The following is a 24,759-nucleotide window of genomic DNA, read 5'->3' as shown; positions in this document are numbered from 1 at the left end:
AGCAAATACACCAAAATAACAGGAGATGTTATCTCTATTTGGTGGTAATACAGGCATATATTTGTATGAGCTTTTCTGTTATTTCCTAAAATTTTATAATGAGCATATAAACTTTTATAATTAGAAAAGGAGAATTTTTTGGGTTTTTTTTTTTTTGTTTTTTGTTTGTTATTCCAAGTGAGAGGAGGGGAAATAGACACATTCCCGCATGCACCCCAACTGGGATCCACCCAGGCAAACCCCATCTGGGGCCATGTTTGCAACCGAGATATTTTTAGCACCTGAGGCCAAGGCTCCACAGAGCCATCCTCAGTGCCCAGGCTGATGTGCTTGAACCAATCGAGCCATGGCTGTCTGAGGGAGGTAGAGGGTGGGAGAGGGAGGTGGAGAAGCAGATGGGCACTTCTCCTGTGTGCTCTGACCGGGAATTGAACACAGGACTTCCATACGCCGGGCCAACACTTGACTGCTGAGCCAACCGGCCAGGGCCAGAAAAGGAGTTTTGAAAGAATTTCTAGTAAGTAAGTAATTTCAGCAAAAATTTCACTAATGTGAAATTTCAGCAAAACATTTGTTTCACAGTGTTAATCGTGGGACTAATGAAAAGCTGACTGAAAGCATATCACCTGCTGAGAGTAGGAGAGTCCTTATTAACAGAGCAGTAATAGTTTTCTTGGTCTGTAGTTCACGTACATTATACATTTATTCTCCTATTTTAAGGAAGAGGAAACTGATCCTCTGAGAGGAAGTAACTTGTGCTGTCCTTGAACCCACATCAGCTAAAAGGAAAAGAGTATTATAGGGAGCAGACTGGCTGGGAAGGAAAGTAATTAGCAGGAAAGCCAGCCTGGCCATGGAGAGTCTAGAACTGCCAGTTTGGTTTGGAGTTGATTACAGGGGCCTGGTAAGTTTGCACTTGAACCATCTGGTCTTGGGCCCGGGGGCAGCCAGGGTCCCCCAGATCCTGGTGCTTTGTTGGGCCGTGGCACCACACTCAAGAGTACTGGAATGCCAAGGGGTAGGGCCAAAGAAGAAGCAGGCTTTCCAGTTAAACTAGAAAGAGCAGGAAGGACTGCTGTACCCCTCTCTTCTTGCCTTCACTCCTAAACTTTTTCAAACTAAAAAGTTCAAAACATAAGAAAATTACATTTAAACATCCACACAGACATTGAGAGGGTAATGGAGTATTTAGCAAGTGTGAACATTAGTGGCACATTTTCATCTTAATCATGAATCTGCACCGGTGATGACTATTAACGTTGAATCTCTCCTGTCTAGATAGTGTCCGCGGTCCAGTACTGCCACCAGAAGAGGATCGTTCACAGAGACCTCAAGGTGAGCTCATTCCCCTCGCCAGCATGCTGTGTTCGTATCCGATTGGTGCTTCCAGCACCGCGACACAAGGGAGAAACGGGCTTGGCTATGCTGTTAACTTAGGACAAAATAAATTGTGTGGTCATTGAATCCTTTAATCCAATTACAGCAAAGAGCATTAAAAATAAAGAAAAGTGAGTTTATTAGAAGTATTTTTACATCAAAGTAGCTCATAGTTGGTTTCTGGAGAAAAGTCACACCAGCAAAGAGATGGGGACCTCGAAACATGCATGCTCTCACCTGAACAGACAGTGTCCTCACTGCCGCCTGGCACCCTTTTCCGTGTCTGTCTTGTCAACAGCACTGGCTATTTGAGACCTCCTTCACAGTCCTCCACCCCTGCCCTTGCTCTTGGCATAGGGTGAGGTTTCCTGTTTCACAGAGAAAATAGAAACAGGAGGCGGAAACTCCCTCAGTTTCCCAGCAGGCCCTCACTTAGCTGCACCTGCACCCACCCCTCACCTCTCAGAACTGTCCTCTGTTACAGGACGGGGGCACTCTGCTGGCCCTGCCCCTGTGTTCTGGGCCCTGTCTCCCCACCAGGCACTGCTGCACTCTCTGGTTGCCTCCTGTGTCTTCCTCCCTCTCTCTCAGCTGCATTCTCTCCAGCAGCATTTACAAAGCATGCTCAAGTCTGTTCCATCTTTTACAAAGAAACCTCTTTGCCCCAGCTCCCTTTCCAGATCCACCCTGTTCTCTCCTCACCTTCACAGCCATATTTCTCTAAACACTGTCCACACTCTCTTCAGTCCGATCCTCACTTCCTCTTTCCTCATGTGCTTGTCAGATGCTCCTGTTTCTCTCCGTGCCCACCCTCGCTGCCTTCGCATGGGCTCTAGTGCTGCGTGGTTGCCTGTGTGGTTTCAGCCCCAGTCAGTTGCCGAGCCAGACCCCTCTTCTCAGTCAGCATGGAGCTGACAGGAGGACGCCTTCGCCTGAGCAGCCCTTGCGCACCTCAGACTCAGCAAGTCCACAGCCAAAAGCTCTTCCTTCCTAACTGGAATATTTCTTTCTCATTCAGGCGCCTCTCTCCTTGGCTCCATCTATTCGGTCCCCAGGTGCTTTTGCTGCTGTTCCTGATGTCTCCTGACCATGCTTTTTTTGTGCCTGTTTCCACTGTCCTGGTTGAGACCACCAGCATCTTGGACTTGATTACCACACTGGCTTCTTGCTTGGTTCCCTGGTTCCAATGTTACCTCTCCTTCCTGTGTGTTTTCCACATTACAGGCAGAATGGTCTTTACAAACACAAATAAGATTGTTATTTTCCTTCTTGAACAGCTCTTCATTGGCTTCCCATTGCCCTGAGATTGAAAATCCAAACTCTTGACTACCAATCACTCTACTGGGCCTTTGTGATTTAGCCGTGGCTGCATCATCCCCAGCCATCTCTCCCTCTCTCCCTCTTCCTCCCACCCTCTTCTCTGCCACGTGCTCTTTGTTTCTTGAGCAAAACATTTTCATCTTCTGGGTTTTCAGACTGTTCTGCCCAAAATACCATCTCTCGCCAGCATACCCATTACTGTTGACTAAACCTTCCGGCAGCTGTAGAATTATGCGTCTGAAACCTATAGGATTTTTTTGCCTGACCTGTGGTGGCGCAGTGCATAAAGCGTCGACCTGGAAATGCTGAGGTCGCGGGTTTGAAACCCTGGGCTTGCCTGGTCAAGGCACATATGGGAGTTGATGCTTCCAGCTCCTCCTCCCTTCTCTCTCTCTCTCCCTCTCTCTCTCCTCTCTAAAATGAATAAATAAATTAAAAAAAAAAAAAAAAAAAAAAGAAACCTATAGGATTTTGTTAACTGGTGTTTTCCCAAGCATTCGACTGAACCTTCAGGCGGCGGTTTTGACTTCACCCACTCTGGAAATAGTGCTGTCCCTTGCAGGGCTGGCCCACTGCGCCCCACACTTCTTGTGGCAGCACAGGTCTGAAAGGAGAGCCACTTATTCTCTGCTTCTCCCCTCTAAGCCATGAGCTCGAGGGCAGAGACCCTCGTTCACCATTCCCTATGCAGACACTCCTGGCATGTGGCTGCTCCTGGGAAATGTTGTTGACCTCCTTGATCTGTATCTTGAGTGGGATTTAGGAAACTCCCCCCAGTAATCTCTATTATGCAGCTGTTTGCAGGTTTGACTGGTGGCTGTTCACTGACAGCAAGTATTCATTTTTTTAAAAGCCTCTTATTCTTAATTGAAAAAAACTATTTAAAAGTTGTTTTTGTCTTTGTTATGGAGCCTTTGTTTAAATCAGTACTGGAATTAATCTGAATCTCGTGTCTTTTATTGGTTGTTAATATTAAAAAATTAGAAGTTCTGATTTATCTTTATTTTTTTCTGGAAAGAGTGTTTTTATTTTATTCATTATGATGTATTAACTTTATTTCATTATCAAAGATTTTTATGAAATACGTAATTCTATCACGGTTCTAATTATATTTTGGTTAAATCTCATTTTTGTCTTGATGTTTTTCCTTCTAGGCTGAAAATCTATTGTTAGATGCTGATATGAACATTAAAATAGCTGACTTTGGTTTTAGCAATGAGTTTACTGTTGGCAGTAAACTGGATACATTTTGTGGTAGTCCTCCATATGCAGCCCCAGAGCTCTTCCAGGGCAAGAAATACGATGGGCCAGAAGTGGATGTGTGGAGCCTTGGGGTCATCCTGTACACTCTAGTCAGCGGGTCACTCCCTTTCGATGGACAGAACCTAAAGGTATAAGAAGCAGTTGCATCCAGGTTTTTCAGAAAACTGAAAGGATTTTATAAAATGATGAGTGTTAATATTTTAATGTTATATCAGTATGGGGCCATAAGGGTTCCTTTTAACCTCAAAATTGACTCATTAATTTTCTTTCTACTCTACCTCCCCAAAGGAACTGAGAGAGAGAGTATTAAGGGGGAAGTACAGAATCCCTTTCTACATGTCCACAGATTGTGAAAACCTTCTCAAACGTTTCCTGGTGCTAAATCCAATAAAACGAGGCACTCTGGAGGTAATTGAATAAATGAAAATAAATAAGAACTTTGGAGACTCTTTACAGTATTTGTAGGACTTTGTTTGGTTTGTTTGACATACTGAAAACTATCCTGGGGCTTTTAAAGCAGGAATTGTGATGTGAAAAACATTTTTTAAGTTACCCTTTGAGCTATAATCAATGAAATGCTGAAAGTAAATTTTTCTAAATGTTGCGATTATCAGAATGTTTTCTTTTCTGCTACTAATGAACAGTTCACCTTTCAGCAAATCATGAAGGACAGGTGGATCAATGCAGGGCATGAAGAGGATGAACTTAAACCATTTGTTGAACCAGAACTAGACATCTCAGACCAGAAAAGAATAGGTAATTACTCTGTGCCCACCTGCTTGTGTGTGCACAGCAACATATTTCTGTTTGACTCACCTGCCTAAAATGGAAATAATGGGAAGTTAAGCATAAGATATATGAATCAGCTTATCTGTAGTTTCCTCTGACAGCACTCGGTGGCTCAGAAATAAGCCAACTGCCCGTTTGTGTTAGAAAATTTGTGATCTTTTGGATCAAATGAAGGAAATTATTTACCCTATAACAGTGATTTCTTATCCAGCAAAACACACAACTGTATTGTGCCCTTCTTTTAGATATTATGGTGGGAATGGGATATTCACAAGAAGAAATTCAAGAATCTCTTAGTAAAATGAAATACGATGAAATCACAGCTACATATTTGTTGCTGGGAAGAAAATCTTCAGAGGTAAGAGTAATCAGAGACAAAACTAAAATGTCCTGTATGGAAATGATCAGTTTATGCATAGTGTTTTTTAGTTTCTACTTTTTAAATATATATAACATTTGATATATCATTCTCTAGTTTACCTACAAATAAATTTCTTATGAATTCTTATGACCTATATGAGCTTCTGTTTTAAGATTAATAACCTTAATGGTAATATTGTCAAAAATTTGGCTTTCATAAATTAACTAATAGCTATTCATAGTTTAAAAATGATTTAAAGTATCAGATGAAGTAATTAGAGCATTTTAAGTTATCTCAAAGCCTAGGCCCTGGCCGGTTGGCTCAGTGGTAGAGCGTTGGCATGCAGAAGTGGCATGCAGAAGTCCCAGGTTCGATTCCCGGCCAGGGCACACAGGAGAAGCGCCCATCTGCTTCTCCACCCCTCCCCCTCTCCTTCTTCTCTGTCTCTCTCTTCCCCTCCTGCAGCCGAGGCTCCATTGGAGCAAAGATGGCCCGGGCGCTGGGGATGGCTCCTTGGCCTCTGCCCCAGGTGCTAAAGTGGCTCTGGTCACGGCAGAGCGACGCCCCAGAGGGGCAGAGCATCGCCCCCTGGTGGGCAGAGCCTGGCCCCTGGTGGGCATGCCGGGTGGATCCCGGTCAGGCGCGTGAGGGAGTCTGTCTGACTGTCTCTTCCCATTTCCAGCTTCAGAAAAATACAAAAAAAAAAAAAAGTTATCTCAAAACCTAGAAAGAAGACCATAAATACCTATCCTTTTGTGAATTTGTCCAGCAGTCAGAACAGCACTGTTGCCTGAGATTAGAGTTACCATCTCTGTACATTGTGATACTGCTTCTTTCTAGATTAGCTAGCTATCTATGAGAGGTTTTTATGTTATGAGTTTAGTTTCCTGATAAACCATTTGAGTTCGTGTGTGGTTTGCTCTGTTTTTCTCATTTTCTCTTAGCTGGATGCTAGCGATTCCAGTTCTAGCAGCAATCTTTCACTTGCTAAGGTTAGGCCAAGCAGTGATCTCAACAACAGCACTGGCCAGTCTCCTCACCACAAAGTACAGCGAAGTGTTTCCTCAAGCCAGAAGCAGAGGCGGTACAGTGACCATGGTAAGTTGAGACCATCCCGGTGTGCTCACTGAGCGTCTCCCCTCAACAGAAGGCCTCCTCATAGGGCATAGGGTCTACTTGGGCTGGGCTGGATTTTTGCCATCTTCTAGGTACTGACATTCTCTCAGGTTGCATCCCTTTGGTACTTTCCGTGGCTTTTGACAGATGAGGCCTTGCTGAGTGGGAAACTGACCACTGCCCCCTCTGCCACAGTGGTGCCAGTCTCTGGTTCTCTGTTCACTTTCCCCCATCTCTGCTGTCTAGTAAAACTTTCTGCACTGCTGGAAATGGTCTGTGTCCTTGCTGTCCAGGAGAGTAGCCACTAGCCACATGTGGCTATTGAGCATTTGAATTGAGGAAATGACTTTCAGTTTTGTTTAATTAATCTAGCCACATCTGGCCAGTGGCTAGCATATTGGATAGTGCAGCCCTGAAGAATATATAGTTTTTCCTTAATTGGTTTAAAATTTGACCTGTGTCATATTCCAGCTATTGGTGTGTCTAAACACCCTTACCCTGAAAAGTTTCATTATACAAGTGCATCTTTGATGAGACTTAGGATGCTAAAGGGTATGTTTATCTTTCTTTTTTTTTCTCAAGTGAGAAGTGGGGATCTACCTTCAAGGCAGTCCCCTGTGTTATATCCAGAGACTACTGTGTGGGTGTGTTTAACTGTAACTGAATGTTAATGTTGCAAGTATTTCCTTTAAGTTCAGTATTCTAAGATTCAGGAACCAAATCTATGTTGGCCTGGTCCTAACTTTTAAAGATACATCCTCACATGGAACATCCATTTCTCTTTCGTTCAGTTTACTTCTCTTCTCTGGACATTATCCGTCTCCATTTTTTCATCTGGAACTTAGAACTGCACAGAACATTCCAGGTGTGGACAGCTTTAGTTTTGTACCAAAAGTAACGACACTTTGTTTGGTTTCCATTTCTCTTCCTGGTGATGCCGTCTATCTACATGGTTTGGGCTGAAGGAGCACATTGTACTGATACTATCAGTAATCTGCCTGTAACACTGACCTATATGTCTGCCTTTCGAGAATATAACTGAGAGCTTGGCACCAGGATCTGTGGAAAATTTGTTGAGAGCTTGGAACTGGAGCTTGGCTCCAGGATTTGTGCTCATGACATTTGTAGACCTGGGTCTCTTTTGTGTTCATCTTGGTTGTTAACAGGAAAGGTTTTCAATGCCTGTGGACTGTAGGGCAATTAGCAAAATGCCCACATATTGCTCTAAAACCATCCAAGTTAGGATTTGCCCAGAAGAAAGCTAGTAGTGGCGTTTTCTCCTAACTCTAGTGACTATCTTAATAAATTCTTTCTTGGCCTGACCTGTGGTGGCGCAGTGGATAAAGTGTCGACCTGGAAATGCTGAGGTCGCCGGTTTGAAACCCTGGGCTTGCCTGGTCAAGGCACATATGGGAGTTGATGCTTCCAGCTCCCCCCCCCCCGTCTCTCCTCTCCTCTCTCTCTCTCTCTCTCTCTCTCTCTCTCTCCCTCTCCTCTCTAAAATGAATAAATAAATTTAAAAAATTTAAAAAGAATAAATTCTTTCTTAAAAACATGGATTCCATCTGAATTGGTAATGCCTCTTTTTCATGGCTCAGAAAATTTTAGACTTAAAAAGAGCTTTAGACATGGTGTCATTCATTCACCAAAACCATATTTTATCAGTAAGGAAATAGGTCAAGAGAGCTCACCGAGTCCCTTGAGGTTGCCCAGACGTGGGGTCACCCAGGACATCTGGTTGCTGGTCCTGTTGGTCTGTCCACTAACCTGCCCATTTCCTCTTGGTGTAGTCTTTTTATAATAATCATCATCCTTCCCTCTTGGAGGGAAGTTCATAAGAAAGTATTTCCAGAAATCCATGCATATGGGAAGTCACTGACCCAGTTCCATGCTTTTTATTTTTTTATGGGGAAAAAGATAGTGGTCAGCAAAGGGAAAATTTGATTATGCCTCTGCCACTGTTCTTTCAGTGCTAGAGATGGGGTAAGTTCCATGCAGGTCTACTAACGCGCATCCACTGAGCACAAGGGCAGCAGCCGAGCATGTAGCTAGGCCCACTCTGAGCTGCCCTCCCCTCCTTTCATCTGTCCCTTGTTCCTGCCTTTAGACGCGAGGGCTTTCTATAGACCCGCTTCTGCAGAATCACAGCTGCTTACATGTGAGAAGCCCCCTGTGTGGGTGTACGTTTTTCTAAAAATGGTGATTGTTGTCAGATTTTCAAGGGGTTCTTCGTTGTTGTTTTTTAATGTATTAAATGAATGGCAATCTTAGGTCATCTTACACAATGTTTATTTTCACAGAATAAAATGTAGAACTATATTCTGACTTAAAGAGTGAACTCTTTATTTTAGCTGGACCAGCTATTCCTTCCATTGTGGCGTATCCAAAAAGGAGTCAGACCAGCACTGCAGATAATGACCTGAAAGAAGACGGCGTTCCTTCCCGGAGGTCGGGCAGCAGTGCAGGAAAGGGGATCGCTCCAGCCAGCCCCATGCTGGGGAACGCGAGCAACCCCAACAAGGCAGACATTCCTGAACGCAAGACAGGCTCCGCTGTCCCCAGTGTGAGTTCTGTCGACCTCTAGAGCATCCTGGGGACTGGAGGGTGAAATGCCCCTATGTGCTCATCTGCCCATGAGAGGAGTTATCAGACCCTTTATTTTAAAGGGTGGTTCTAGCTACTCCACAAACATTTGCTGAGAGTTCGACTGTGTTAAAGGCAGATAGATGGAGAGACCTCATTGTCTAACAGGAAAGAAAACTAGACCTGACAGCACAGACAGGGGACCACATATGGGGCCCTAGGGCTCTGACTGTGGGCCTGGGGCAGGGCTTTGCACTCCACTTTCAGAGTTCTGATGATGAAGAACTCTGACTCCATCTTCACCCTGTGCCAGGGACTATGCTAGGTGCTCTTGCTTGTATTAGCTACGTTTTAAGGTAAAGAAAAGGAAGAAAAGCTAGGTAATTCCCTCAAATTAACTGCTGACCTGAGGTCCACATCTTAATCCCTACCCTTAACAAAATCTCCACAGTGAATAATTAGTATTTGTTAAATTAAATAGAATCTGGGCCCTGGCCGGTTGGCTCAGTGGTAGAGCGTCGGCCTGGCATGCAGAAGTCCCGGGTTCAATTCCCAGCCAGGGCACACAGGAGAAGCGCCCATCTGCTTCTCCACCCCTCCCCCTCTCCTTCTTCTCTGTCTCTCTCTTCCCCTCCTGCAGCCGAGGCTCCATTGGAGCAAAGATGGCCCGGGCGCTGGGGATGGCTCCTTGGCCTCTGCCCCAGGTGCTAAAGTGGCTCTGGTCGTGGCAGAGCGACGCCCCAGAGGGGCAGAGCATCGCCCCCTGGTGGGCGTGCCGGGTGGATCCCGGTCGGGCGCATGTGGGAGTCTGACTGTCTCTCCCTGTTTCTAGCTTCAGAAAAATACAAAAAAAAATATTTTTTTTAAATAGAATCTGTTCAGCTTCAGAAACTTTTTCATTAATTGAACGTATCCTAGCTTACCAAATGTAGTAATTCTAGCGCTCCTAAAGTAATTTTAGAAAGAAGTCACAGAGAATGAGCAATCCTAAGGATATTCTGTGACCACTCTCTTCCCTACAAACTGAACAATGACACAGCCCTCCTCCACCCCAAAGACCCCGCAGTGAGGACCAGGTAGGGAGGCTTATCTGCGCCCTCTGGGATGGTTGCTTAATAAAAGAGCCCAGAGGGGTTTGTCTGCTTGTCCTCTGACCTTGGACTTTATTCCAGCAAACCCTGTGTGAAAATGTTTTTTCTTTTGGCTTCCTAAAGCCATAAAATTGTATTGTCATTCTTTACCCTGCAATTTAAGTTCAACTTCCAACTTTTGGTGACAGTTGCCAAAGGAAGGTAAGAACCTTGTTCTCTGCCTTAATCACTCTCCCTCCCTATCTCCCTACTCATTTCTGCACCACCTTTTCGAAAATATATCCAAGCCTTTCAAATCAGCCATGTTAGATTATCCATAAAGGAAAAAGGTGTATTTTTGTTTTCTCCCATTAGTCTTTGGAGTTTTCTATACATGGTCTGTTTGTGTTGTATTAAAGATGGCTAAAATTCCTAAGTTATAACTCTCATTCCTTGCTTTTTTTTTATTTTTTTGCTTTTTTTTTTTATTTTTCTGAAGTTGGAAACGGGGAGGCAGTCAGACTCCTGCATGTGCCCGACCGGGATCCACCCAGCATGCCCACCAGGGGGCGTTGCTCTGTCGCAACCAGAGCCATTTTAGTGCCTGAGGCAGAGGCCATGGAGCCATCCTCAGCGCCCGGGCCAGCTTTGTTCCAATGGAGCCTTGGCTGTGGGAGGGGAAGAGAGAGACAGAGAGGAAGGAGAGGGGGAGGGGTGGAGAAGCAGATGGGTGCTTCTCCTGTGTGCCCTGGCCGGGGATCGAACCCGGGACTCCTGCACACCAGGCCGATGCTCTACCACTGAGTCAACCGGCCAGGGCCTCATTCCTTGCTTTTTAATTTTGAAAGTATTAGGCTTTTTAAAAAATTGATGTGAAATTCAACATGACATATAATTAACCATTTTGAAGCATACTGCTCATTGGCATCTGGTACAGTCACAGTATAGTGCCACCACCCACCTTTCTCTGCTTTTTATTTTTTTTTAACAACTTTTTTAAAGGACGTTTATTAATTTAATTTTCAGAGAGGGGGGAAGAGGGAGGGAGAGGGAGAGAGAAGGGGGAGAAGCAGGAGCAGGAAGCATCAACTCCCATATGTGCCTTGATGACCAGGCAAGCCCAGGGTTTCAAACCAGTGACTCAGTGATCCAGGTTGACGCTTTATGCACTGCGCCTCCACAGGTCAGACTCTCTCTGCTTTTAAAACTCAGCACCGTAGGGCAACACGAAACTTCAGTGCCCATTAAGTCTTCTCTGTCCAGAGCCCTTCTGCCAGCCCCTAACAGATCTCCCAGTGGAGTGTCATGTGCTGACGTTTTCTGTAATTGGACTCAGATGATATGCAGCCTTTTGTGACCAGCTTCTCTCACTGAGCATCAGGTTTTTAGAGTTCATCTGAGTTGTAGCCTGTGACAGTTCTTCATTCCTTTTAATAAGCAACAGTTTTTCCTTAATAGACATTTTGCTTGTTTCTACTTTTAGTTATTAATGTTGCTATAAACATTTATGTACAAATTTCTACATGGACTTAGCTTTCATTTTTCTTGGGTTTAACTTAGGAATGAAATTGCTGGGTCACAAGGTAATTTCCGTATTTAGCTTTTTAAGGCACCGCCCAAGTTTTCCCCAGTGGCTGTACCATTTTTCATTCCTATCATATGTGAAGAGTCCCTGTTTCTCCACATCCTTGCCAACACTTAGTTTCTGTTTGTCATTACTGTTGTCCTAATGGGTGTGCAGTGGTACCTCATTGTGGTTTAGATTTACATTTCCTTAGTGACCCGTGCTAATTAGCATCTTTTCATGTGCTTGTTGGCCATTTAGATGCTTTCTTTAGAGAGATATCTATTCAAGTCCGTTGCTCATTTCTAAATTGGATTGTCTGTCATTTTTTGGTTGAGTTGTAAGAGTTCTTATTTATGTAGTCCAGATATTCAACCTTTACAAAATATTTGATTTGCAAACATTTCTCCTAATTCCATAGGTTTTTTCACATTCTTTTTTTTTTTTGTGAGAGACACAGACAAGAAGGGAGAGAGATGAGAAGCATCAACTCCTAGTTGCAGCACCTTAGCTGTTTATTGGTTGCGTCTCATACGTGCCGTGATGGTGGGGTGTGGGCTCCAGCTGAGCCAGTGACCTCTTCCTCAAGCCAGCGACCATGGGACCATGTCTATGATCCCACACTCAAGCCAGTGACCTCAGGCTTTGGAACCTGGGACTTCAGTATCCCCTGTTGACGCTCTATCCATTGCACCACTACCTGGTCAGGCTCTATTCACATTCTTTTTTTTTTTTTTTTTTTTTTTTTGCATTTTTCTGAAGCTGGAAACAGGGAGAGACAGTCAGACAGACTCCCACATGCGCCCGACCGGGATCCACCCGGCACGCCCACCATGGGGCGACGCTCTGCCCACCAGGGGGCGATGCTCTGCCCATCCTGGGTGGGCGTCGCCATGTTGCGACCAGAGCCACTCTAGCGCCTGGGGCAGAGGCCACAGAGCCATCCCCAGCGCCCGGGCCATCTTTGCTCCAATGGAGCCTTGGCTGCGGGAGGGGAAGAGAGAGACAGAGAGGAAGGCGCGGCGGAGGGGTGGAGAAGCAAATGGGCGCTTCTCCTGTGTGCCCTGGCCGGGAATCGAACCCGGGTTCTCCGCACACTAGGCTGACGCTCTACCGCTGAGCCAACCGGCCAGGGCCTCTATTCACATTCTTGATAATGTCCTTTGCTGTACAAGTTTTGATAAAATCTAATTTATTATCATTTTTTTCTTTTGTTACTCGTGTTTTTGGTAAGCCATATTTATGACTCTTGTCAAAACCAGAGTCATGCCGTTTTACCCCTATATTTTTCCAAATAGTTTAAACTCTTTAATGTTTACATCTTTCTTTTTATTTGTATATTTGCCTTGTATTTATAATACTTTTTAAAAATATTTTCTTTTTAATTTTTTTACTTTGAAAATAATAGCTTTTAGCCTGACCAGGCAGTGGTACAGTGGATAGAGCATTGGACTGGGACCCAGAGGACCCAGGTTTAAAACCCTGAGGTCGCTGGCTCAACCACAGGGTCACTGGCTTGAGCATAGGATCATAGACATGACCTCTTGGTCACTGGCTGGAGCCCAGAGGTGGTTGGCTTGAAGCCCAAGGTCACTGGCTTGAGCAAGGAGTCACTCTTCTGTATGCCCCCTCTCCCCCATCACGGCACATATGAGAAAGCAATCATTGAACAACTAAGGTGCCACAACGAAGAAGTGATGCTTCTCATCTCTCTCCCTTTCTGTCTTTCTCTATCTGTTCCTCTTTCTGTCTCTCTCTCTGTCTCACAGGGGAAAAATATATATATATAGATAGATAGATAGATAATATATATAATACAATATATTAATATATATAACATATTAATATACATTATATATATAAGCTTTTAAATTAGTGGATCTCTATTTCCTACTTTAATCTATGAGTTACTACTTTCTGGATTAGTGTAGCCAGCTTTTCACAGCCGCTTCTGATCCTCTCTGCCAGGAGGGTGGGCAGAGCTGCTGCCTTTACCCCCTTTCTGCTCTTTTGGCCACTACTGTTATTTTAGTGTAGGTATATTTAAAGACTGGGTATTCGTGTTTACTCAGGAGAGTTATTTTTCTCATTACACTATACTTAGAAAATAGTTTAAGACAAAAATGCCCTTTTGTTTTTAATAGAGTAATACAGCATCTGGCGGAATGACGCGGCGAAATACTTACGTTTGCAGTGAAAGAACTACAGCTGACAGACATTCAGTAATTCAGAACGGCAAAGAAAGCAGGTAGGAAGTCTTACCTATGTGTAAGACGTTTGTTTTCCCAAGGGAAATGGAAGCATGTTGTTCACTTCTCAGTTTTTATAATCAGACTTCAAATAATAATGGTAAGTATTCTCTAACGGTAAGGTACATTTGAATGTGAATTTTTAACAAGATATTAGAATTCCAAATTCCTCTTGTCCAGAGCTTATTCTCCTGGCCAGCACTGTGTTAAACCAGGGAGCTTTCCTAAAGGAGGCAGATAGGAACTGTGGTTTAAGTGTAGATAGTGAAGTCAGGATTATTTTGTGCACATTAATCACTGATTTAGCCTGAAAGGGGAAAGGAGAAGCAGGGACCCGTGTTTCCGGAGGACATAGATTATGAGGTGGGGTGGGTGAGCCTCCAGTACAGGTCAGCGGTGTGCCAGAGGGGCCAGGTGGGCGAGTGTTAACATAGTCTCCACCCTAAAAGAGACCTGCTTGAGAACCACTGAGGAACTGGGTGCAGGCTTCTGAATGAGTTTCATCTGATGGAGAGGCAAGCATACATAGGATAAGCATGACTTAAAATACTAACATGGTGATATGTCAGTAAGCAGAGGGTCACCATACAGCTTTTTGTTATCACAGTTTAAATTTGGTTTTATTGTCTCCTTGGTGGAGCTTTTACTTGTGGTTTTGTTTTTATTTTTTTCTTTGTATCTGGTTGGAAAACCCCCTTTAGTAATTTCCTGGAGTGGGGGTATTCTGATGATAAATTCCCTCATCTTTTCTGTATCTGTGAATGTTTTTATTTCTCCTTCATATTTGAAGGATAGTTTTGATGGGTATAGTATTCTTGGCTGAAAGTTCCTCTCTTTCAGGACTTTAAATATTGGGGTCACTCTCTTCTATCTTGTAAGGTTTCTGTTGAGAAATCCGATGATAATGGGTCTTCCTTTATAAGTTGTATTTTTCTTTTCCCTGGCTGCCTTGAGAATTTTTTCTTTGTCGTTGGTTTGTGCCATTTCATTATGATGTACCTTGGAGTAGGTTTGTTGGGGTTAAGAAAACTTGGTGTTCTGTTTGCTTCTTGAATTTGAGACTTTAGTTCTTTCCACAGGCTTGGAAAGTTCTCATCTATTATTTGTTTGAATATGTTCTCCATTCCATTTTCTCTCTCTTCTCCCTCTGATATGCCTATTATTCTTATGTTAGTCTTTTTTTTTCAGAGACAGAGAGAGGGATAGATAGGGACAGACAGACAGGAACGGAGAGGTGAGAAGCACCAATCATTAGTTTTTCGTTGTGCATTGCGACACCTTAGTTGTTCATTGATTGCTTTCTCATATGTGCCTTGACCGCGGGCCTTCAGCAGACCGAGTAACCCCTTGCTCGAGCCAGCGACCTTGGGTCCAAGCTGGTGAGTTTTGCTCAAACCAGATGAGCCCGCACTCAAGTTGGTGACCTTGGGGTCTCAAACCTGGGTCTTCTGCATCCCAGTCTGACACTCTATTCACTGCACCACCGCCTGGTCAGGCATGTTAGTCTTTTTGATGGAGTCAGACAACTCCTGTAGGGCTTTCTCATTTTTTTAAATTTTTGAGTCTCTTTCTTCTTCTCTCTGTTGTGCCTCAAGTTGCTTGTCTTCTATTTCACTAATCCTACCTACTATCTGGCCTGTACTATTAGCTAAGCTTGTTATCTCGTTTTTTAGCTCGTGAATTGAGTTTTTCATCTCTGTTTGATTTGTTTTTATAGTTTCAATTTCCTTGGTAATGTATTCTTTGTGTTCGTTGAGTTATTTTCTGAACTCCCTAAACTGCCTTTCTTTGTTTTCTTGTAATATCTCTGAGTATTTTTAGGATTTCTATTTTAAATTCTCTGTCATTTAGCTCCAAGGTTTCCAATATATTAAATTTTTTCTCCATAGATTTTTTCCTCATCTATCTGTGCTACCTCTCTGTCTTTTGTATCCATGATATTCAATTTCCTTTTCCTTAATGTCATCTGAGGGTGGTTTTGTTGATAGTACTGAGAATTAATAAAGAATAAAAAGTTTTTTAAAAATTATTTCCCTCTTTTTTTTCCCTCTTCTCTCCTCTCCCCTCCTTCTTGACAAAAAATTATGGTGAACTGTGAATTATATTGTGCTAAATAGAACAAAAACTACTTATAACGGAGGGCCTGAGTTGGGGAGAAGTGATAAAGGGGCAAAAAAAGGGGGTATGGACCCACAAAATGCAAAAAAGGAAAAAATTTGGGTCAAGAATAAAATGATTTGCTTTTAGGTGATGGTTGACTAAGAGATATAATGAGAGGAATAAGAGGGAAACAGGAAAAACGGGAAAAAAATTTAAAAATCACTATTGTATTTAGTGGAGCAAAAACTAGATAAAATGGAGAGCCAGGGTTGGGAACACTGCTAATGAGTTAAAAAAGCGAAGTAAAAATCAAAACACCCAAAGCACCACAAAGAAAAATTTGAGTCCCAAATAAAATACTTTGTTCGTGATTGAGGATTGAATGAGAGGAAAAGTAAAGGAGAAAAGAAGAAACTAATATAGAGGGAGAAAAACAGAAAGAGGAAAACACAAAAAGAAGAAAAAAGAACAAAAGGAGAGAGAGAGAGAGTTAAGGGTTTTAGAGTGCAACCCTCATAGAGAGAAAGGAAGAAGAAAGGAAAGATAATGGGAGATATAACACTTATGGGTAGTGTAGTTCAAGGAGAGGAGAGAGTAAGACCAGCAGAGAATTAAATGACCAAATTGGAAGAAGAAGATAATAATCAAGACAAGAAGATAAGAGAAACAAATGAACAAATATAATAAAATGGGATAGGTTATAAAGTCTGTGGATTATTCTTCATTTTGAGAGGTTATCTTCTTGCTATTTCTTTTCTCTCCCTCTTCCTGGTCTGTGACTCTGTATCCTGGGTTCTGCCCCTGTGGCACGCTTAGGTAGAGGTTTGCAGTTGATAAATTTCTATGGCAATGTCATATATTGGACTTCAGTCTCGTTGGCAGTTGAGACTCATTAGCATTTGCAGACTCCGACAATGAGAGAGTCCCGTTTTCCCGGAGCTTCTTTCCTAGTCTCTCCTTCCTGAATTAGCAGCCTGATGATCCAGCTATGGGGTTGCTGCTGCCTCTGCCTGTAGAGTTAAGAGGCTCAAAGAGCTGGCCAATCCCCACTCTATCCCCACTCAGCGCAGGGCTCTGGGTAAGGCTCAATCAGTCAGGGCCGCTAGCATAATCAGGCGGGGCTGGGAGCCAATTGTTTTCAAGGTGCCTTTCTATGCACCTTTAGGTGTGTCCCCAATTCCTCAGCACTCTGTGGGACCTCTTTCCCCAGGCTTTTGGCACTTTGTAACCTGTTTTGTCTGGGTAGACAATGCCCTAGTCCAGGCTTCCCCAAACTATGGCCCGTGGGCCACATGCGGCCCTCTGAGACCATTTATCCGGCCCCTCACCACACTTCCAGAAGGGGCACCTCTTTCATTGGTGGTCAGTGAGAGGAGCACTGTATGTGGCGGCCCTCCAATGGTCTGAGGGACAGTGAACTGGTCCCCTGTGTAAAAAGTTTGGGGACCCCTGCTAGTCACTATTTGCAAAGCAGGAGGACTTACAAGCTGCCAAATCCCTCTTTTTAACATATAGCCCTTAAAAAAAAATTTAAAAAAAAAAAAAAAAAAAGAAAAGAAAAGGCCTGACCTGTGGTGGCGCAGTGGATAAAGCATCGACCTGGAAATGCTGAGGTCGCTGGTTCAAAACCCTGGGCTTGCCTGGTCAAGGCACATGTGGGAGTTGATGCTTCCAGCTCCTCCCCCTGTCTCTCTCTCCTCTCTCTCTGTCTCTCTCCCTCTCTCTCTCGTCTCTAAAATGAATAAAAAAAATTTAAAAAAAAATTTAAAAAAAAACAACAACATATAGCCCTGAGTATGAAAGCTCTGCCAATCAGAGGTTGTCCCCACCCCTACATGCATAGCATAACAAGAGGCACTAAAAAATATCACCCCTCTTGTCTTAGATCGCTGACCTGAGAGAGATCTTGTCAGTTAGGGTCGCATAGGTCAGTTGGGAGGCGAGCAGACTGGGGGTTAAGCTAGTTCTTCTCGGGTCTGTTAATTTGTATGGCTGGGTGAGGCGCCCTACCCGCCCGGAGAAGTTCGAGCATAGGGAATCTCGCTTTCGCATACCACTCTTCAGGGCGCAGGGGTGACACTGAGATTCTAGTCACAGCCCACGCAAAGGCCTCTGACTCTGCCCCTCTGTCCGGGAACACGAGCGCCCACTCCTGAGGTGTTAGGAGGAATCTCTCGCCCACTCTCCGCGCTCGCTGACCAGCAGGAGATCGGGGCCAGTGGCTGCCGCACTTGCCTTCCTTTGTCTGGGTTTGATGCGAGCGTTAGCTTGTGTTGACTGGGTTGCCACAAGCACAGTTTTTCCTCGGCTTGGATGTCCGTGCCACAGCCTGGCTCGGACGTTTGTGCCACAGCCTGGTTCTATTCACACCCTTTGCCTGCCTTAGTTCCTATTCTCTCAGTACCAAGTGAAAGCAGCCCTTATTTAGGTTAGTGAGGAAGGCGGAGTGTTCCTTTCTCTGTCTTATTTCCTTCGGGGTTGATTATATATTTAGTCAATTTTTCGCGCAATCATACCTTCGCGTTCAATGTGGGACTTCTGGAGGCTCCAAGGATAGATTTTTCTGTCTCTGGTTGAAGATCTAGTTGAAATTTTGGGGAGGTTTATCGGTATCGCTCCTTACGGCGCCATTTCTCTGACGTCACCCATATAGCTTTCTTAGGGCTACAAAATAAATGCAGTCAGAAGAGTGAGCGGAAGTGGGTCCAGACACCATGAAGTAAGAGTGAGTTTGTGGGGGAGAGGTGGAAGAGGGGAAAATGGATTGGTATGACAGCTGAGTATATTCTGTACAGAACACTGTTCCTGGGCTGCATGCATTTTCTTCTTTCTTTCTGGAAGAGTGGTGTATATACTAAATTCAGCAAGGTGAGCAGATAAGGGTTTGGAGTAGAAATCTAGAAAATAAGTTTACATCATCTGTCATTTCACCCTGACCTCTTAATTTGAACATTGTTTGGTCATGTCATATTACCATGTCTAGGGTCAAACATTTGCTTTCTACATTGCACTGTAAGGTTTCTGTTTCCTTTCGGTCTCATTGGTTACATGACTTTGTGTGATCACTAACTTCTGTGACTGCCCAGGCAAAGGCTCTTCTTTCCTCCTTTATCTTTAAGACCAGACTGTGGCATTTATCATTCTCTCTTCCACAGACCACTTAAATCTGAATTGATAAGAAGGTAAAAGCTTGTTATGTAAGATTATGTTGGTTATTCATTGAATTTCTAGAAATATTTACATTCCAGTGTTGTGTTTTCTGTTTCCTATGTGTCTGCTTGTTTTAACATTGTCTCCGGATTAATAACTTGTATCACAGCTGGGCTAGATAGCTTACAAATAGTGATTGATAGTAGCCTGTTCTGGTAAATTTTCTTTTATTACAGGTACATTTTCAAATATATCCAGTTTCTTCTAGTTCAAAGTGATTTAATAGAAGGTATCGCCCTGGCCAATTGGCTCAGTGGTAGAGCGTTGGCCTGGCGTGAAGGAGTCACGGGTTTGATCCCTGGCCAGGGCACACAGGAGAAGCACCCCATCTGCTTCTCCACCCCTCCCCCTCTCCTTCCTCTCTGTCTCTCTTTACCCCTCCTGCAGCCGAGGCTCCATTGGAGCAAAGATGGCCCGGGCACTGAGGATGGCTCTGTGGCCTCTGCCTCAGGCGCTAGAATAGCTCTGGTTGCAACAGAGGGATGCCCCAGATGGGCGGAGCATCGCCCCCCGGTGGGCATGCCGGGTGGTTCCCAGTCTGGCACATGCGGGAATCTGTCTGACTGCCTCCCCGTTTCCACTTCAGAAAAATACAAAAAATAAAGAAAGAAAGAAAAAAATAGAAGGTATCAGTGGAAGACTTAGAAGTTTCTAATATGTTATGGATTTTAGTCTATAGAACTAGAAGAGTGTTTCATGACCCATCCTTTTTTTATAAATTCTTCTGAGTTGTTGTCAGATTCCTTTTCCACTTTAGAATGTACAATTCTCTGAGGGACAAGCTTTTTTTAAAATTGCTTTTTAAAGAAAGAGACATCGATTTGTTGTTCAACCTATTCATGCCACCATTGGTTGATTCCTTTTTTTTTTTTTTTTTAAGATTATATTTATTGCCTGACCAGTCAGTGGTGCAGTGGATAGAGCGTCAGACTGGGATGCAGAAGACCCAGGTTCGAGACCCTGAGGTCTCCAGCTTGAGCGCGGGCTCATCTGGTTTGAGCAAAAGCTCACCAGCTTGGACCCGAGGTCGCTGGCTCGAGCAAGGGGTTACTCGGACTGCTGAAGGCCCACGGTCAAGGCACATCTGAGAAAGCAATCAGTGAAAAACTAAGGTGTCGCAATGAAAAACTAATGATTGGTGCTTCTCATCTCTTTCCGTTCCTGTCCCTATCTAGCCCTCTCTCTGACTCTCTCTGTCTCTGTAAAAAGAAAAAAGAAAAAAAAAATTACTGATTTTAGAGATAGGAAAGAGAGAGAGAGAAAGGCAGGGAGAAGAGCAGGAAACATCAACTCATAGTAATTGCTTCTTGTATGTGCCTTGACCGGGCAAGCCCAGGGTTTTGAACGGGCACCTCAGCATTCCAGGTTGACACTCTGTCTACTGTGCCACCATAGGCCAGGCTGGTTGATGCCTGTTTGTGCCCTGACTGAGGATCGAACCCACAACCTGTCAGCATGTCGGGACAGTGCTCTAGCCAACTGCACTGTCTGGCCAGGGTTGACAATCAGATTTTTTAAGAGGCTGTGAAGACAAAGGTCTGTCCTCTCACTTTGTGTCTGTGCACCTGCTCTTGTTTCCTTTCCTACAAGATGCAGTTCACTCTGCAGATAGTTTTAAGAGTTGTTGAATTTCTTTGATGCCATTGCCTGTCTGGGTTCTACCTGCAGATGCCGTCTTTGTTGGGTCTGACAACTTCTTACCCGATTGGGCCTCGTTACTTCTGATAGGATTAGTCATTGCAACACTTTCCTCCTGAAAGTATTGTCCTGTCTTTAAGGACACAGCCTCAGCACCACACCACATAAGTGGGAGCCATAATTTTAATATCTGGATTTTCTTTTTCTAGTTACAGATGAAGTGAAAGTGAGTTTTCAATAACAGCGAAATTTTGGGGTGGTTGAGTGACCAACTCTAGTGGTCGTATTTTTACTTTCAGTGAAGGCAGTAAATGCAACAACTGGCCTGACCTGTGGTGGCACAGTGGATAAAGCATTGACCTGGGAATGCTGAGGTTGCCGGTTCAAAAAACCCTGGGCTTGCCTGGTCAAGGCACATATGGGAGTTGAAGCTTCCTGCTCCTACCCCCCTTCCCTCCCTCTCTCTCTCTCTCTCTCTCTCTCTCTCTCTCTCTCTCTCAATCTCTCTCTCTCCCCTCTAAAATGAATAAATAAATAAAAATAAATGCAACAACTTTCTTACCCTTAAAACAGACGCATGAGCCATAAATTAGATACACTGAGCGTTCTCTCTGCACAAATCACTTCTTAGGCAGATTGTTGCTTTTTCCTCTCTCATATGTATATATCTTATTCTTGAACTAAAGTACCAGTGAGCTATAGGATGCCTGGGTCTATGCTAACTTCTGAAAGGACATTAATTTCCATTTTTAGCCTCAAATATATTGAACTTTTTCTTTTATATGTGAGTGTTTGTACAGAATTCCAGTATGAAAGTGATCTTGGCTGATAAAAACTGTGTAGAGGCCCTGGCCGGTTGGCTCAGCGGTGGAGCGTCGGCCTGGCGTGCAGGGGACCCGGGTTCGATTCCCGGCCAGGGCACATAGGAGAAGCGCCCATTTGCTTCTCCATCCCCCCCCTTCTTCCTCTCTGTCTCTCTCTTCCCCTCCCACAGCCAGGGCTCCATTGGAGCGGGGAGATGGCCCGGGCGCTGGGGATGGCTCCTTGGCCTCTGCCCCAGGCGCTGGAGTGGCTCTGGTTGCGACGCCCTGAAGGGGCAGAGCGTCGCCCCCTGGTGGGCAGAGCCTCGCCCCTGGTGGGCGTGCCGGGTGGATCCCGGTCCGGCGCATGCAGGAGTCTGTCTGACTGTCTCTCTCCGTTTCCAGCTTCGGAAAGAAAAAAGAAAGGAAAAAAACAAAAAAGCTGTGTAGAAGTTTAAACTACCATATGTCTTAGACAAGTTCATTTTCAACTGTTTTCAGTGTTCTACGTTGAACATGTTAGGTGATGTTTTGTTTTGTTTTTACGTGAGAGGAGGGAGGATAGAGAAAGACTTATGCATGTACCCTGACTAGGATCCACCCAGCAACCCCTGTCTGGGGCCAGTGCTCAAGTCAGTTGAGCTATCCTCAGCATCCTGGGGCCAACACTCAAACCAGTCCAGCCACTGGCTGCTCAAGGGAGAGACAGAGAGAAAGGTGAGAGGAGGGGGGCAGAGAAGCAGATGGTTGCTTCTTACATGTGCCCTGACCTGGGTTCAAACCCGGAACGTCAACACACCAGGGCCGTTTGATGATGTTTTAAAGGCTCATCAAATGTATTTTTCTTGCCAAGGCAATACAGTTTATTTTAATAGTTTTTTTTTTATTTTAAAATTAATTTTATTTACTGATTGTTACTACTGTAGTCTTCCTATTATATCAGCTTTACTCTATAAAAAAATAAAGCTAGCCTGAGCAGGCGGCACAGTGGGTAGAGCGTAGGACTGGGATGCAGAGACCCTGAGGTCGCCAGCTTGAGCGCGGGCTCATCTGCTTTGAGCAAAAGCTCATCAGCTTGGACCCAAGGTCGCTGGCTTGAGCAAGGGCTTGCTCGGTCTGCTGTAGCCCCATGGTCAAGGCACATATGAGAAATCAATCAATGAACAACTAAAATGCCACAATAAAGAATTGATGCTTCTCATCTCTCACCGTTCCTGTCTGTCCCTATCTATCCCTCTCTCTGACTCTCTGTCTCTAAATAAATAAATAAATAAATAAATAAATAAATAAAGGTAGCCTGACCTGTGGTGGTGCAGTGGATAAAGCGTCGACCTGGAATACAGAGTTCACTGGTTCGAATCCCTGTGCTTGCCCGGTCAAGGCACATATGGGAGTTGATGCTCCTCCCCTCTTCTCTCTTTCTCTCTCTCTCTCTCTCTCTCTCTCTCTCTCCCCTTCATCTCTCTAAAATGAATAAATGCTTTTAAAAATTTAAAAAGAAAGGCTAGCCCTTGGTGTTTAGTGGGGTACAGGTGCATTAGCACACTTGCTTTGGCACGAGCCATGTGAGTAGTTTTCTAAGTAAGGCTGTTGTTTTGAAACTAGGCATGCTAAAGTCAGCCTGCTTTCACTGTGATCCTGTTGTGGTCATTTCCCCTTCAGATGTCAGTCTCTCAGGTGGCCCATTCAAGCACTGACCAGTGGTCAGTACAAACCAGCCTGTGGAGGTGCGGTCACATCTCCTGTGTCCTCATCCTGTCAGTCATATAGGTTCACAGTGGGCTTTAAGCCACTTAGCACAGACACTGACACAGTGCTCAAGAATTACTGGCTTTTATTATTGCTGATAAACTGTTCACATATCCATGGAAGGAATTTTCTTAATTCACACTGACTACACGTAATCTCTCAGTTAAGTGATGTTAATGTTGCTAACCACCCCACACAGCATGGGCACTCTGTCCTGCTTCTCATGTGCTTTTGGCTGCCTCTAGAAGGCTGTTGGAAATACTCATTTAAGGACTCCCAAAGAAATCATGTGATATCATTTATGATAAGAAAACACAACAAAACATTTTCAAAGAAGTTTTAGGTATTTGATGTCACAGGTAAATTTTACAGTTGTAAAGTTGCTCTGGTATTTCATCCATTTATCTACTTGTCCTGCGTCAGGGCACAAGGACTGAGCAGAGAATGTTGGATCACAGTTACACATCCATCTTTTGGATATTTTTGTTCTGCTTTTGCCCATTCATTCATATGCTTTGAATCAGCAACCAAAATATTTCATAATAGAATGTCTGGTATGGGATAGATATCACATGAAACAAATTGAAAATACCTGTCCACGAGAAAACATAAGTGGGTTAGAGTTTAAATAAATAAATAGACCCTGACCGGTGGTGGCACAGTTGATTTGAGCATTGGCCCAGGACACTGAGTACCCCAATTCAAAACCCTGAGGTTGAGTGAAGGATCATTAATATGATTTCAAGGTCACTGGTTTGAGCCCAAGGTTTCTGACTTGAGCGAGGGGTCTTTGGCTCATTTTGAGGCCCCGCCCCATCAAGGCTCATATGAGAAGCAATCAATAATAACTCAAGTGAAGCAGCTACGAGTTGATGCTTCCCATTTCTCCTCCCCTCTCTCCCTTCCTGTCTCTCTCTTTCAAAAAACTAAAAGCCCAGCCTGTGGTGGCTCAGTGGATAAAGCGTCCACCTGGAATGCTGAGGTCGCCAATTTTAAACTCTGGGCTTGCCTGGTCAAGGCACATATAAAAGTTGATGCTTCCTGCTCCTCTCCTCCTCTCTCCCTTCTCTCATCTCTCTAAAATGAATACAGAAAATCTTTTTTAAAATTTTTAAAGATAATTAGATTACAGATTATAATCAGACAAATACAAAACAAATAGGAAGAGTAATAGGAACTTCTTGCAACTTGAATTTTAAGAAACACGTTGCTATTTGGAAAACGGTTCTTCCTCAGACCCAGAAGAACTATAAATGCAATGCAGCCACTGTTTGCTGCTATAGATTGTGTGGGCTAGCCTACGGAGTAGAACCAGCATTTTTGACACTTCTCTGGGGAGAAGTCTTTGTCCAGCTTTCACAACAACCAAACTGATAAACTTAAACTATGCAGCCTGTTGTGATGTTGGGGTTGTCTTTTATGAATAGAATTATTTTGAGTTTAATCATACAAACTTGAAATTCAACAAACATTTACTAAGTGTACTGTTTCCTAAATCAAGGTGTACTAGGGAAGTCAGAAAAACACACCTGTTTTTTGCTTCCTTTGTGGTGCAATGTGGGTTAACTTT

At 44.0% G+C, this 24,759-nt stretch overlaps 1 protein-coding gene across 5 annotated transcripts in view; it reads left to right on the top strand.

Annotated features, from left to right (window-relative positions):
• MARK3 (microtubule affinity regulating kinase 3) overlaps window positions 1–24,759 on the top strand; it is a 109,465-nt gene that overhangs the window by 71,756 nt on the left and 12,950 nt on the right. For all 5 annotated transcript variants that reach the window (XM_066344059.1, XM_066344058.1, XM_066344057.1 and 2 more), the window contains 8 exons: window positions 1,279–1,335; window positions 3,852–4,088; window positions 4,249–4,368; window positions 4,617–4,716; window positions 4,995–5,107; window positions 6,055–6,208; window positions 8,578–8,789; window positions 13,588–13,691. In XM_066344059.1, the coding sequence (XP_066200156.1) occupies window positions 1,279–1,335; window positions 3,852–4,088; window positions 4,249–4,368; window positions 4,617–4,716; window positions 4,995–5,107; window positions 6,055–6,208; window positions 8,578–8,789; window positions 13,588–13,691 (1,097 nt within the window). The remainder of the gene's footprint in view (window positions 1–1,278; window positions 1,336–3,851; window positions 4,089–4,248; window positions 4,369–4,616; window positions 4,717–4,994; window positions 5,108–6,054; window positions 6,209–8,577; window positions 8,790–13,587; window positions 13,692–24,759) is intronic.

The sequence above is a fragment of the Saccopteryx leptura genome, chromosome 6 (assembly GCF_036850995.1).
Source record: "Saccopteryx leptura isolate mSacLep1 chromosome 6, mSacLep1_pri_phased_curated, whole genome shotgun sequence".
NCBI lineage: Eukaryota > Metazoa > Chordata > Mammalia > Chiroptera > Emballonuridae > Saccopteryx > Saccopteryx leptura.
Note: the sequence above shows the minus strand (reverse complement) of the source record. Positions and strands in the feature narration are given on the sequence as shown.